We start from the raw sequence: 13,987 nt of genomic DNA on the forward strand, positions 1-13,987 counted from the left end.
TGATATATCGGAGGAATTGTTTCAGTAAATACAAAGAAAATGTCGAAAAAAAAACCCAAACAACTGAGGAAAGCTCATTTAACAGGGCTTCTGTGAAAGTAAAGACTGAATTCATTTAGGTTTCATCAGCAGCTTTTTTCATTCATTTCGAGACTTCTCATCTGTGGTTTTTTATGTGATAACTGATTTATTAGAGATACTTGATTTTAAAAACGAGTAACAGCATGCATCCTTTAATAGCTGTATCCACACGTGCTGTTTTGAAAGTTGTGACTAGACATTCCTGTCCTGCTACAGACAGGAAGCTTTTTGTAGGTAAAATGAAATTGAATGTGAACACTTAAAGCAGTCTTTTTTTTTTTCTTTCTTAAAAAGCAACAGGTTCTGTTTAGCTCATTCTTGTGAATTTGTCTTATTTCTCTTTTCTATATCTTGTTTTTCATAGAATCATAGAATGGTCTGGGTTGAAAAGGACCACAATGATCATCTAATTTCCCACCCCCTGCTATGTGTAAGGTCTCCAACCAGTGGACCAGGCTGCCCTGTTTTTGTTTAACTTTAGAGTAATATTTGTATTGGTCTATAGTCTTGTTTTATTAAGCATTTTAAAGTCATTTAACTGAAATTCCTCGTCACCAACTGATGAGTGGTACCACTGGACAGCCAAACTGCAAACAGATGACATGGATGTAGGTCTTCTAATATCCATAGCACATGCTATCACTTTTAATGAAAATGACAGCGACTGCATTTTTAGTTAGGGTGAATGTGATGCACTACTTAAACTTTTGTTCTGCCACTATGAGCTATGATCTGTTAGAGAATTCTGAAGAGAGAATATGTGGAAGTGTTTTTGAACTAACTTTATTTTCCCTGCTTGAATCAGAGAGCTCCAGTGAGTCAGAATGCGACTCTGATGATGACAGCAGCTGCTCTAGCAGTTCGGATTCAGAAGTTTTTGATGTCATTGCAGAAATTAAGCGTAAAAAAGCACACCCTGATCGTCTTCATGAGGAATTGTGGTACAATGATCCAGGACAGGTATGGTGAGAGGAGGAAGTTTTGTTTCTGAAAGTCTTTCTCCCCTGTGGACTTAAAGTTCTGCATTGTTCTCAGATATGCTGAGACATCTATTTCAATATACTTCCCCGCTTTTTCCCTTTTCTATTTCATCTTCTTCATAACACTTAACTTTTGATTCCAAATGTGTGGTTCCAGATCATGACTCTTGTGGAGTATTTGGCTGGAATCACATCTGACAGCGTTAATAAAACCTAAACTGCTAGCAGTGTGCTAATTCTGGCCTATTATTGCTGAGATAAAGGTTCACAGATGAGTTCTGGGATCAAGAGAAGGCAGCATGTTTATCTCCATTACAAATTATTCACCTAAAAGCTCTCAGCTCGTAATGATAAATAATATTTTAAATATGCTGTTAATGCTCCTAATTTCTTGTCTAATGGTTCTTTTGTAATTGCGTGGAGATTATAGTTCTCATTAAATGTAATTGCTGAGCTCACAAAATGTTGTTTTGAATGTATACATTGCACAGAAGACTAGTTTTTGTTAGTGAATTTGCCATCTTCATCTTTCTTTGTTAAATATTTCATGGTCTATTCTAACTCCTTGTCAAATGGCAGCCCAGTAAATTTGTTTTTCTGGCACTTTGTATGATTCATGAGTCCAGAATGCAGCAAATCATAATGCTGAGAGATACTGCAATGCTTATTGCCTCTGTGGTAATTCAGAGGTCTGTTGAATATTCTATTACCAACTCATATTTATGCTTCTAGTTTAAAAAATAATAATAATAATTTTACTGAGTTATCTGCTTTTATTTATGTGGAAAACAAAATTAGCAAACTGTTTAGGCATTTAAGTGGAAAAAAAACCTGTGTGTTGCTCTTGGGCATATTTCAAAGTAGTGTGCTAGCCCATAACATGAAGTAGGATAACTTGCACAAATAGTTCCAGGAACGTGTGGTTTATGAATTTCCTGCTGAGAAACTTTCCTTCCCAAATTTTCTTGAGATTTGGTCCTGTGTATCTGACTTGCTTCTCAAGCCCTGGGCGTTATGGGTACCTCGCATGTCCATCAGTCTCATTCTGTGTATTTAATGTAACAGACCCAATGTTCATGCTGAACAGTTCTAAGAACTAAGGAGGAGTTTTTTTTCAGAAGTTATGGTTATTTTCATAGCCTTAGTAGGCCCTTGTTTTTCAAGGAGTACTGAACAATTCTTTATTGACTGCGTTATTTAAGTTAGATGCTCTGTGACTATATAAGCCAGTGTGGAAGTATGTATTTACTTATAAACATCAATCAGTTTCATTAAACCTCTGCTTTCCTCAATGGTTTCAGTGTGGGATATAGGAAGTTAACAAAATGCATTGTGTCACTTTAATAACACTGCGTAAGTTCCCAGAGGAATAAATGGGTGCCCTGCTTCTGATGTTTCTTTGCACACATTACACATCTACTGTGCCAGTCTGAAGAAACCAGACTGAGACGAACCTTCAGGGAATTAACACTGCAAGCTGAAAGTTGTGTTCCTTTCCCAATGGTCTAAAGGCTACAGTAGCAGCAGTTTGCTGGTTCTTACTTCCTGGAATGTCTTCACATCGTGTCTGTTGTCTGATGACATTTAGTCCTGCTGGGGTTTACATTTTCAGCCTTCTTATACTGGTATGGAAAGTTCTGCTGGCTCTTGTGCTGCATTCCTATATTAGGTCTAAAAAATCTTCTTTGCTTCTTGGATTCAAACTTTCAAATTCTCCGTTAAAGCCTGAGGTACAGAACTTAGCTCATTTCTCTGGCTTGGTTCTGTGTTTTGTTGGATTTCAGCAATGGATGTGATGTTAGGAGCAGAAAGCCTTAGTGCATTGCAGCAATTGATAGTCTGCATTGAGGGTCTTAAAGGTGAAAAGACCGACACCAGCTTTGTACTTTGTGCTGTGGCTCTCTTAAATTATAGGTACTTCATGCACCCACATGGAATACTGAAGTGGATGTTTTCCCATTTTCTCTTCTTTACCAATCTGTTCACAGGATGCGTTTGAGTTTTCCCTGATACTTTAAAGTACCACGTAAAATTTTCAAATGGTCTTCTTTATGTACCTTGTTTGAAGGCCTTACTGTGTTATAGATGGGTTAATCAGGACCAGGCTTTCAGTGTGTGAACTGAGTGGGACTGTTCGAACGCAGAGATTCCAGCATGTATTTACATGTGCACTTTTAAGGCCTGATTTTTACTTTAGGCAGACGTGCTGTTTGTGTGTATATGATATGGAAAAATGCATATGACAGCAGAATTGTACAATACTGCTGACACTGTTTTCCCATTCTTGTGCTTCTGAAACAGTCGTGGAGCTATAATGCTATTGTGTGTTTTTCTTACATTAGTCTATACTGTTTCCATTTTTACTGGCTTAAGAGCATCCACTTAATCTAAGCATGACAGGCTTTTAGAAGCATCAGCACTCTTGGCATTAAAACCAACATACTTTTCCAGACACAATCACCTACTGTCTTTCAATAAAAACAGAATCCTATTTTGTTTTTGACAGATGAATGATGGACCGCTGTGCAAGTGCAGCGCTAAAGCTCGACGAACAGGGATAAGACACGGCATTTATCCTGGTGAAGAGGTAAGTAGTTCTAAGGATTGTAGTTTTGAATGCACACTTACTGCAGTGAACTTGTACTTGGGTTCGTAAGTTTTGCTTGTTTGTTGTTTTTTTTTTTTTCCATGGCTTACGGGCTTAGTAACAGTTTCTCTGCAAAATCAAATCACGTTGTGTTACCTCACATTTAAAATGGAATACTGGTAATTAAATCCACGTGAGAACTACAGAAAACTTTTGCGCACTGGTGCTTGACTGTAGGTTTTTAAAATAAAAGGAGAATGTAGGAAAAATCTCCCGTTGTCAAGAGGATGAGTATGTTATAAGAACCCTCTTTTACTTTAAAAATAAATGAATTCGTAGATCTGCTTCTGGAGGAGCAGCAGGCTTTTCAGGAGATGGTGTTGCTTTGGTGATGAAAGCACGTCTGCGCTACAAAATGTCAAACAGTTTAAGTTTTTAATTAGTACTCAATTAGAAAAAAATTGAGCCCATCAGCTTCCTGAAACATTTGTAATGGTAGTGCCCTTCATTTGGAAAATGTTGTCAAAATACTGGTGGTTTTCCTTAGGAATATTCATTTGCTCTGTGGGCTGTGTTTCTGGAAATAGACCACCTCAAGTTTTTTATTGGAAAAAAAAAAACAAAAAAAAAACAAAAAACAGCAGCGTGTTTGTAAACATTTAAGAAAAGTAGCATGTAGTTTTACACTTCACCTACATAGATTTCCTTTAAGGATTTAGTTTTTCAGTATGCCTTCCAAAACATTTAGTGAAACATCCTTTTATTTCTTTGCAGTTGAGGGTTTGTGAATGTTAGTGTTGCAAGGGATAAATTATTCCATTTCAGAAAAATGGCTTTGGTCCGAAGCTCTCCATAAATCACTTGAGGATCAATTCCTCCCCACATTATCTAGAGTATTTTTCTTGCAAGCAAGGAGGAAGAGAACTTTACCAGGAGAAAACTAATAAATAAAACTTGCTGCATGAAGGAGTGAGACCAACTAAGAATGTGAGGCTTCAGAAAATCTAGTATATATTAATTTTTATCCTATCCTTCAGGTAATCCTGGCTAGCTTCTAAACAATGTGGTTTGTAACTGTCTTGTCACAGCGGTGAGGAGCATAGCCTGCATCTGAGCAGAGTAACCACTGTGTTTTGTGGATGAGTTCTGCAAGTGGCACAGAACTGTGCAGTGGTGTCGCAGGCCAACTTTATAGTGCTGTCTTGTATAGCACCCTACTTGTCACAGGTATTTTCCCTGCAGATAGTCATATCTTCACAGATTGATAGCAGCCCATCAGACATGAGAAATGGGTTTTGTCAAACTGCTAAGGGGTTTTTAGATGTTAAAGTCTTAAACTGGACTGCTTCAGAAGAAGCTGGAGCAGGTCACAAGTCCCCAGCAGTTGGAGGAAGCAAATCCCTTCAGTGCAGAGGAGAGCTGCCTCCTAGTGTACCATTCTCACAGGCAGGTGTTATGAGCTGACAGAGCAAAATTACATTTGCCAGGGATGGACCCTTCTCTTCAGGGCCCAGGTTTACCACCAGCAGGTGAGTGAGTACTTGTCTCTTGATAATGTACTCAGATCTTCTTATGCATGGCCTAAGTTTGTTTCTGTAAAGTTTTAAAATCAGCTTCTTGAAACAATTTAGTATAAAAGAGGAAATCAGTCTGCTGTGTAAATGGCTAACTGCTTTGTAGAAAACATGAAGAGTCAGATGGCAAATAAAAAAATTACAGCAATGTTTCTCACTTCTTTGGTTTGAATAGCACTAGAACTATTTCTAGAAGTGACTATATAGATATAGCCAGTTTCTCTTTTCCTGGAATCCTTAATTATGACAACCTTCTTTATTTAATTTTTCCTAGTGTATATTTCATGGCTATTAGAAATGCTTTATTCTCTCTTTTAATCTAAATTTGCCTTGGCTTTGCACATAATTCTACTTATCTCTTTCTTTAAGCCCATTAAACCATGTCGCCCCATGACCAACAATGCTGGAAGACTGTACCACTATCGAATTACGGTGTCACCTCCCACAAACTTCTTAGTAAGTACTTTAAAAATAATTCTAACCAGAACTCTAATTTTGTTTTCAGAGTGGAAGTAGTACTGCTTCTTGTTCACTCCATGCTGTTTTTGCTTACCTTTTTAGACAGACAGACCTACGGTTATTGAGTATGATGACCACGAATATATATTTGAAGGATTCTCCATGTTTTCACATGCCCCACTAACAAACGTAAGTATACTCCTTGCAGTGTATGTGGGATTTGTCTGGAAGGCAAACTATTTTTGCCCTGAAGTAGAGCTTCACTCCAAGGGGTGTTACAAACTTTTTGCCAGCATTGGAGACGGGAAGAGAACATTTGTGCTGATGAGTGTCAGGTTTTGTCTTATGCAGTGGTGGTAGGCATTGCCTTCAAACTGTGACTGAGACTGTGACGTGCATCAGTCATATTTTTACATTTTGCAGTTTGAAAGTGTAAAATCATGGAATAACTTGCTAAAACTGTTAATTGGCTTTAAATTGGATGAGGAGCTTTGTTAAATTGAAAAAGTTTGTTTAAAAAAACAATTAAAACTTTTTCCCTTAGTGACAAATGGATGCTGGATTTTTTTTTTTTTTTTTTTTTTTTTGAGATATCCTCTCTGAAAGGATTTCTTTCTTCAAAAAAATTTCTTAGGCGTATCTATTACTTTCTAACATCTGTTTGATTTCTTCAGTGACTGAACTCTTTATGATTTCTTATTAAAACTTGTAAGCTTTTAGGGCAATTGATGAAAGCAAATATAACAACAAAAAAGGTTTGATACCAGACGACTCTGCTCTTGCAGTATAAACCATATCAGAACAAAATAATATACAAATAATTAAAAATATCTGTACTTTTTTTTATATCTTGATATTTTGAGAATTTTTTTCAAATGCTCTGGGATACTATTTCTTTGTTTTTTATACCTGTTATTACCTTCCCCATCCATGTCAAAGCTCAGTACAAAAATGGTCACAGTACAGGACTGCAATCTAAGAATACTGGAACTAAGAGACACTGAGGGGGGGAAAAAAAAGGGATTTTTGACTGGCAGTTTGCTTATATTATGAATATGACAATGCTTTAGCTCTGGTGAGTAGAAAAGTCTGCTGTTGACAAGAGCTCTGCAAATCAGTGGTAGTCAGCTAGTGGGGGGTAGCACTGTGTTGCACTCTTGCCCTGCAGCATTACTCAGCGTTGGGGTTCAAGACAGATTTAGCCTGAGGCCTTATTTTCATTTTGCACATGAGCAAATAGGAACAGTTATGTTGTTTTATCTTAATAAAAGGATAAAGAGGCCACCTTATCTTTATCATACACTGCCTGCTATGTGACAAGAATGCAGAGTGTTAGGAAAAAAAAAAAACAAACAAAAAACAAGGAAACCTCTTCTCGTGTGACATAAGCAATGCAGATGTTAAACTGATTCTTATTGTGAAGTACACGTGTTGAGGCAAGGATCAGATAGCAATTTCTCATAGTAATTTCTCATTCCCACTGGGGGAAATGGTCAGCAGCAAATGATTACCTTTCTACAGACTGGAATACAACATGATACTGTAGCCTGTTCTTGTTTCAAACAGGCATAAAACCTTTTGGAGAGAGATTACCTGGCTCTATGAGAAGATTTTGGTGCACATAACTTTCAGTATAGCTGCCATAACAAAATTCTAGTTAATGGAGATCTTGTCCATAGTCATTTCTCCAAAGCATTCATTTTCTACATGGGAGCAAGAAAAAAAAACAACTCAGGCTATTGAGTCTCTGTATGAGAACATTTTATCCTGTTTGAACTTGTGTATTAAAAAGAAAACACTCCCTGTATACTTTTTTTTTAAAGCATCACTGATTTGAGTGGGACAGGTTTCACCTCTCACATTCTAGATGAAACTAGAATACTTTTTTTTTTCTCTACTATTCTATTTACAACATTTAATAATTTAGTGGCCGAAAGCTTTGTATAAAATCTAATGCAGTTTTTATATTTGGTTGTTTGGTATAAATCCTTCTGTCATCAGAGGGTTTATGTAGACAAAGCAGGTAAGTGTTTAACAGTGTGCTTTGAGAAGTTGCAAGTAGAATGCTTGGGCTCTAGGTCCATTGATTCCAGTGCAACTCTCGCACCATTTGAATCTCTGTATGTATATCAGTGCAAAATAAATTTTCTCACTTTCATGAGTGATTGAGATTGTCTCTTACACTCACAAGGGCAGTGGATAGCAGGATTAAGCATCTTAGTTTTTTAGAGATGTAGCTTTTTGGCTTAAAAATGTAAATCCAAGAAAATGCACTAATCAGCAGCCACAAGACAGCCTTTCAGCAGTTTGTGGACTTTGCCAGTGTAGGCAAAGAAGTGAACTGTGTGTTTATCTTACTAATTAGGTGAGTGCACTTGTAGAAATATTTATTTACTGAATGAAATTATGCACATCTTTTACATTTATCCTGAAACTTCCTGGATTGTATTTTCATCACTTGGAGCAGTGTTTTAGAATCGTATAGCTAACAGAATTGTCAACATACTAAAAACAGCTTGCCTGTCAGTGCATCTATCTGGCATGTTGTGTCACCAAAAATAAGTTCACTTCCAAATATGCAAGTGAGAGCAGGTGTGGAAACTTTTGACGGAACTTTGCTTTTTCTTCTAAAGAAACCTTTATCTCCAGTAGATGGCATTATTTTATCTTACTTTACTATTCTTTAGCCCTGTGTAATCAAAGGTGGAGGTTAAAATTGGCATTTCTCTTGCAAATGCTTGCTTTCCTGTCTTTGTATGATCCCACTAAGCAGCTGTTTTAGTAAGTTCCCTTTTCAGCAGACAGTAATACCCCTGCATACAAAATTGTATTAACTGTACGTTTGTCACTGTGTAGCTTTTCATGCTGAATCTCTTTTCCTTCCAGATTCCTCTGTGTAAAGTAATCAGATTTAACATTGACTATACAATTCATTTCATTGAAGAGATGATGCCTGAGGTAAGAAGGATAATTAGTCAAAAAGTCAGAGTGGGTTAAGAGTTGTTGACATTGTTAATGGATTAAACTCTTCACAATCCCTTCTTGTAGAGAAGATGGTAAGAGACAGGCTATGTTCTGAAAGAATGTCTGAAAAGGAATTTTCTTTCAGAAGTACTAGCATAAATCCATCCACCTAGGCTATCATATATTAAAATCAAATAGTGAGAAGTGCTTTTATTCATTTTAAGTTACGTAAGTTATGCCAGATACTCTATCTGTGAACCAACTTAGGCATTATCATTCTTTTACAAATGACAAAACTAATGTATGTGGAGGTGCTGGTTTTCCAGACCCACGAGTCAATGCCAAGCTGAAAATTAATCTTGAATACGAAGCTCTAAGTATCACTTATCAGTACTTACTATAAGCTGTTGCCAAAACAAGTTTCTGGTGGATACAAACAAAGCACATTCAGTTCTTAATCGGTTGTGGTTTTTTTTTTTTAATTACAAATTTATCTCTGGTAAAGTCAGTTTGTGAATTAAATTGCATTAGAACAGTAGATGTAGGTACAGAAATACCCCTGCATATTAACTACAAAGATAGGATCAGTATTTTAGTCTGATAGTTGCACCTTTCTTTCTAGTTATCTCGTTTTTTGTTGTTTAGCACCATCTAAAATATATGCAAGATCTCTGAAATTCCTCAGCAAGACTAATGTGATCAGTGCAGGTCGTTTCTTGTTACTGAATCTGGTGTGTTGTCTTTTTGGACTCCTGGTCTGACACCCAGTAGCTAAATCCTACTTTAAAGCCATCTTTACTGATGCATTGTTGTGAAAGATTGAGTTGTTGGGCTTGGCAGTTATGGCCATTTTCATACATGTATTGCTTATGTTGTCCTGTCCTGATCTGACCTGGTCTTGTTTGTTCAGGAAGACTTTGTAAAGTCACTTCTGATTGAAAGCTCCTTGCTATGGAGGATCTGCTTCCCTGTCTGATGAGCAAGAGATGGGTTTTTTTGTTCTTTTTCTCCCCCCTCCTCCCCTCCCCACTGCCTTTTAAGGTCATAATGCTCTGTTTATATTGTACTGTCTTGGTGAAATGGAAGAAGTGATCATAATGCTACAGCTGATAACTTCTTAATTTTTATTATAAACATGAAGGAAAAGGGAATATTAAAAATGTTTCTCAGAAATATGAGCTTACTCAGGAGGAAGTGTTGAGATACGTGGTGGATTACCATGTTTGTAATTTCTGCCTATACGGTGGATGTAGGCATTGCATACAGAATCTTCATTATGGTGCTTTCTTAATAGTGCTTTTCTGATTAGACCACTGTGCTGCAGTAAATGATTAAAGATGCATCAATGCTGTTTCCAAAACCTCATTTCTAGCAGTTGACAAATATGAAGACAATGGTAGTAGCATTATCTGTATTACAATATTATGTAATCATAAACCTGTTTGTTTTTATTCCACAGAATTTTTGTGTGAAAGGTCTTGAGCTGTTCTCTTCTTACCTATTCAAAGATATTCTGGAGCTGTATGACTGGAATCTTAAAGGTAACTTTTATTTCCAAAAGAAAAGAAAAAAAAAACTTGGAAAGTTGACCTCTGTTCTGCTATGGTTTTATATTTTAAACATTAATAAAAAGCTGGGGAGTGGCCTCAAAATAATAGTCAAATGCTGTATTAAGTGAGAGGAGCAATCTTGCACTTTGTTCTTTAAGAGGGTGAAGTTTATTGAGGTGTTAGTGGGGATTATAGCAATTAAAATACAAAAGTCTTGCATTATTTTCCTACAGATAAACTAAATTTCTTCTTTAATCCAAAAACTGTCTGTTGCAATGGAACTTACTGTTTGTTATTAGGCAGTATTGTGGGCAGAGTATTGTCATGTACAAGGCATCAGGTGAAATATCCTCTGTTTTTACAAGCTAAAAAACAAGTATTCATGCAGTTTTTCTGAACAGTCAGCTCACAAAGCAGTATCACGCAGACAGCTTTAGAAGGGTGAGTTATAGCACAATGTTTTTAACTTGCTGAGATGAAAATGTGAGTTCCTGTGAAGGCTATGGCAGAGGAGAATGTCAGGAATGATCCTTCCCTTGGTCTAAAAGAAAACAAAGAGAAATTCAAAGGAATTTTAATTCAGCATGTGTAGCTATTTTCCTGTCCTCTCTTTATAGAGATATACTGTATGCTTGTAGTTAAACAGAGGAGCACACAAATATACATTTTGTGTAGTAATTTTTGGCTAAATGTCTCCAGATATTAATGTTATTTTGTACCACTGGTTCTGATTGCTTTTTTTTAATGGCAGGTGCCTACTGTTTTTGTTTTTATTTTTGTGCAAGGCTTTGGATGATGAAACAGGAAAGGAAAAAGGAAAAAAAAACCCACGAAATACGGTCTTTTGAAATTTCCTTACTATTTTTATTACTATAACAGGAAAAAACAAACAAACAAACCACTAATTTGGAGGGACTAATCAAATACTGGTGGTTTGCCTGTGAAACTGAAGTGGATAAAATTTATAAGACATTTTTCTTTGCAGTTTTAAATAGAATACTGTGGTTTTTAGATTATTTAGTTTTTAAGCTACTTGAATTTTCTTTGAAATTGTCTACATGGAAGCATTTATTAAAAGTTGCTTTTCTGTTGCATGCTTTTTGCTACTTTTCTGTATGAAATTAGTGCCAAATGTAATTACTGGTCACTGACTTAAAGTCAGTTTATATGGGACAGTAAATATGGGACAGGATTTCCTTCTTTTTTCTTCTTTTGCAAATATGCTGCTATTCATAAATTCTCCATGGTTTTTTTTTTCCCTTTATGTTTAAGGTCCTTCACTTGAAAATGATTCTGTTTCCTGCCCCAGATTTCACTTCATGCCGCGATTTGTGAGATTTCTTCCAGGTAACGTAATAAGAGCTTAAACTCATTGCAGGTCAAGTAGTTCAGTTGTGAAGAACTGATGTCTCCATCTGAAGTCTTTCTTGCTCGCTGATAGCTTGTGTAGCTTACTCAGCGCCAGAATTCTGATGGACAGGCCAGGTATCGTCCTCAGCTTTTGTCTGTTGTGTGGTAACTGCAGGAAGTGTTGGGTCATTCTTTACTCGTCCTGTGATGGAGCTGTGGGATTTCAGCAGTGTTGTCTATTCTCACACATAAAACTGAATTTCATATTCTATCGTGCCATGTGATTACACAGAAATTATTGATGTGCAGTTTTGAGAATCAGCAAGATTGTCACCCCTGAGCACAGGTTGCTCTGCTGCTTTCTTCTTTTATCTTTAATGTAAGTTTAGCCCTTGCAAGAAACAGTGAAAGAAAGAAAAACACCATTGTAGTACAATTCAGCCCTAGCCTGCCAGCCAAGGACAAGCTTGAGTGCAGAGAGCTATGCTCAGTTTGAGTGAACAGCTTACAAAAGCATTTAACACATCCTAAGATAGTAGAACAGACTTCAAGTTGATATAAATGTCATGTCTTCATTGAAAATGTGTCCTGCTGAGATGCTGCCTGATGATTGTTCTGAAAGGGTTGCGTGGAAAGGAAGATGTACTCAGCTGCTGGACTGAGAGCACAGATTAGATGTGAAACGGACTTCATCAAGAAGGCTGTGGCCTGAAGGTGTTCTCTGCTTTGGGTTTTGGAAGCTTAGTTGTTATATTAATTATAGCTGGAGCTAAATGAGGTTTGGCTCACTACTGTGGAGAGTACTGAAGGCTAGATGACTGTATTTCTAATTGTTGTTCCTTCCTGAATACACAACACTGTTCAGTCAGAAGCTGAGCTGTGCGGCTTGCTAGCAAACATTGATTTGGTTCTACTGAAGCAATTTACAAAATAAGCTATCAAGCCACATGTGGCTGATTAACTTGACCTCATCACAAGATGAGAGCAAGTTTGACCTGCCTGGACTGTGTAGCTTGAGGGTGTTTTCCAGTTACTTTGGAGTTTTTATATTCTGGTTTGTTTAGCTTTAGTTAGGAAGTCACCTCTTCCTGTGTTGTTAGATTTATTGGCAGGGAGAGATTAGTCTGTCTAACACGTATTCCTTTGTGCTTCTCTTCTAACACTCCCAGTTCTCTAACTCTATAAAGATGGCTTTTTCTTGCTATTTCTGCATATATAGTTTGTTTCTAGCATCCTTATGATGATAAATTTCTAATTACATATACATTTTTTTTTTATTCTCCAGAGTGGGAATCCATGTCCTTCAGATACTGTTGCAAAACATTATTTCTGTCTATTAAAAGAAGATATGTGGTTGCAACAGATCCCCATGGATCCATCAACTGCTTCTTTAAAGACAGAAATCAATTGATTTCTCATTCTTTCTACTTTTCTTTCTTATTTTCCTACCACGGTCTGAAAATTCAAGGTTTAGGATGTCAGATTTTCATAGAATCATTGAGTAACTTAGGTTGGAAGGGACCTTAAAGATCATCTAGTTCCAACCCCCCTGCTGTGGGTAGATCAGGCTGCCTAGGAACCCGTTCAGCCTGGCCTCAAACACGTCCACAGTTTCTCTGAGCAACCTGTCTCACAGCCCACGTTTTCAGTGTTTAGATACTTACAGAGACAGATCTTGAGAGTAGCTTTGAGTGAATCATGTCAGGTTTGCTGAGTGCCAGAGATGCATGGCATGCAGAATAGTTGCTGTATTGTAATGATGGAAAATGTATTAAAGAATGAAACGCTGTAAAACTATTATAAGTTTCCAGTTATGGCATGTTTTGACTCAAGAGGTCCAGTCTCTGAACTATTCTGTAGCAAATGGCTACAACTTGTGCCCTTCCTGTAGAATCTTCAGTATGTAAGGCTGTGCATTGTTTCAGAAGTTGGATGTGGTGTGCTTCTTGCAGAGCAGTCTAAACCAGTTGACAAAGCCAAAAGTCTTGCAGATAGAATTCCTCTTTAATTTGAAGGGAAAAGTAACTTTTAAAATGTCTCTAACTTTTCAGAAGTATTTTCAGTTTCCATTGAACTTTGGGGTTAGCTTTCCCCATTTTATATTCTCTCTTGGTGCTTTTTGAAATCTATGAACTCTATGTCATACCCACTGCCCTGGACAGCCTGTTGCATGCCCACCATTCTGAAGAACTTTTTCCTAACCCCCAACCTGATGCAGCCTATGCAGCCCTTTGGGCCCTATTGCTGTCACACAGAGCAGAGCTCAGCGCTGCCCCTCCGCTCCCTGTGAGGAGCTGCAGCCACCATGAGGCCTCCCCTCAGCTCCTCTGCTCTGCACTGAGCAAACCCAGGGACCTCAGCTGCTCCTCACACAGCTTGCCCTCCAGACCTTTTACCACTTCTGTAACCCCCACCTCCTTTGCACGCTCTAATAGTTTACAC

General features: G+C 37.4%; 1 protein-coding gene across 3 annotated transcripts in view; it reads left to right on the forward strand.

Annotated features, from left to right (window-relative positions):
- The window catches only part of DROSHA (drosha ribonuclease III), a 67,511-nt gene that overhangs the window by 9,658 nt on the left and 43,866 nt on the right, over positions 1-13,987 (forward strand). For all 3 annotated transcript variants that reach the window (XM_042869779.1, XM_042869782.1, XM_042869781.1), the window contains 7 exons: positions 887-1,041; positions 3,568-3,648; positions 5,592-5,678; positions 5,784-5,870; positions 8,568-8,639; positions 10,105-10,186; positions 11,468-11,542. In XM_042869779.1, the coding sequence (XP_042725713.1) occupies positions 887-1,041; positions 3,568-3,648; positions 5,592-5,678; positions 5,784-5,870; positions 8,568-8,639; positions 10,105-10,186; positions 11,468-11,542 (639 nt within the window). The remainder of the gene's footprint in view (positions 1-886; positions 1,042-3,567; positions 3,649-5,591; positions 5,679-5,783; positions 5,871-8,567; positions 8,640-10,104; positions 10,187-11,467; positions 11,543-13,987) is intronic.

This window comes from Lagopus leucura, unplaced genomic scaffold (assembly GCF_019238085.1).
Source record: "Lagopus leucura isolate 7727_CA_CO unplaced genomic scaffold, USGS_WTPT01 Super-Scaffold_100002, whole genome shotgun sequence".
NCBI lineage: Eukaryota > Metazoa > Chordata > Aves > Galliformes > Phasianidae > Lagopus > Lagopus leucura.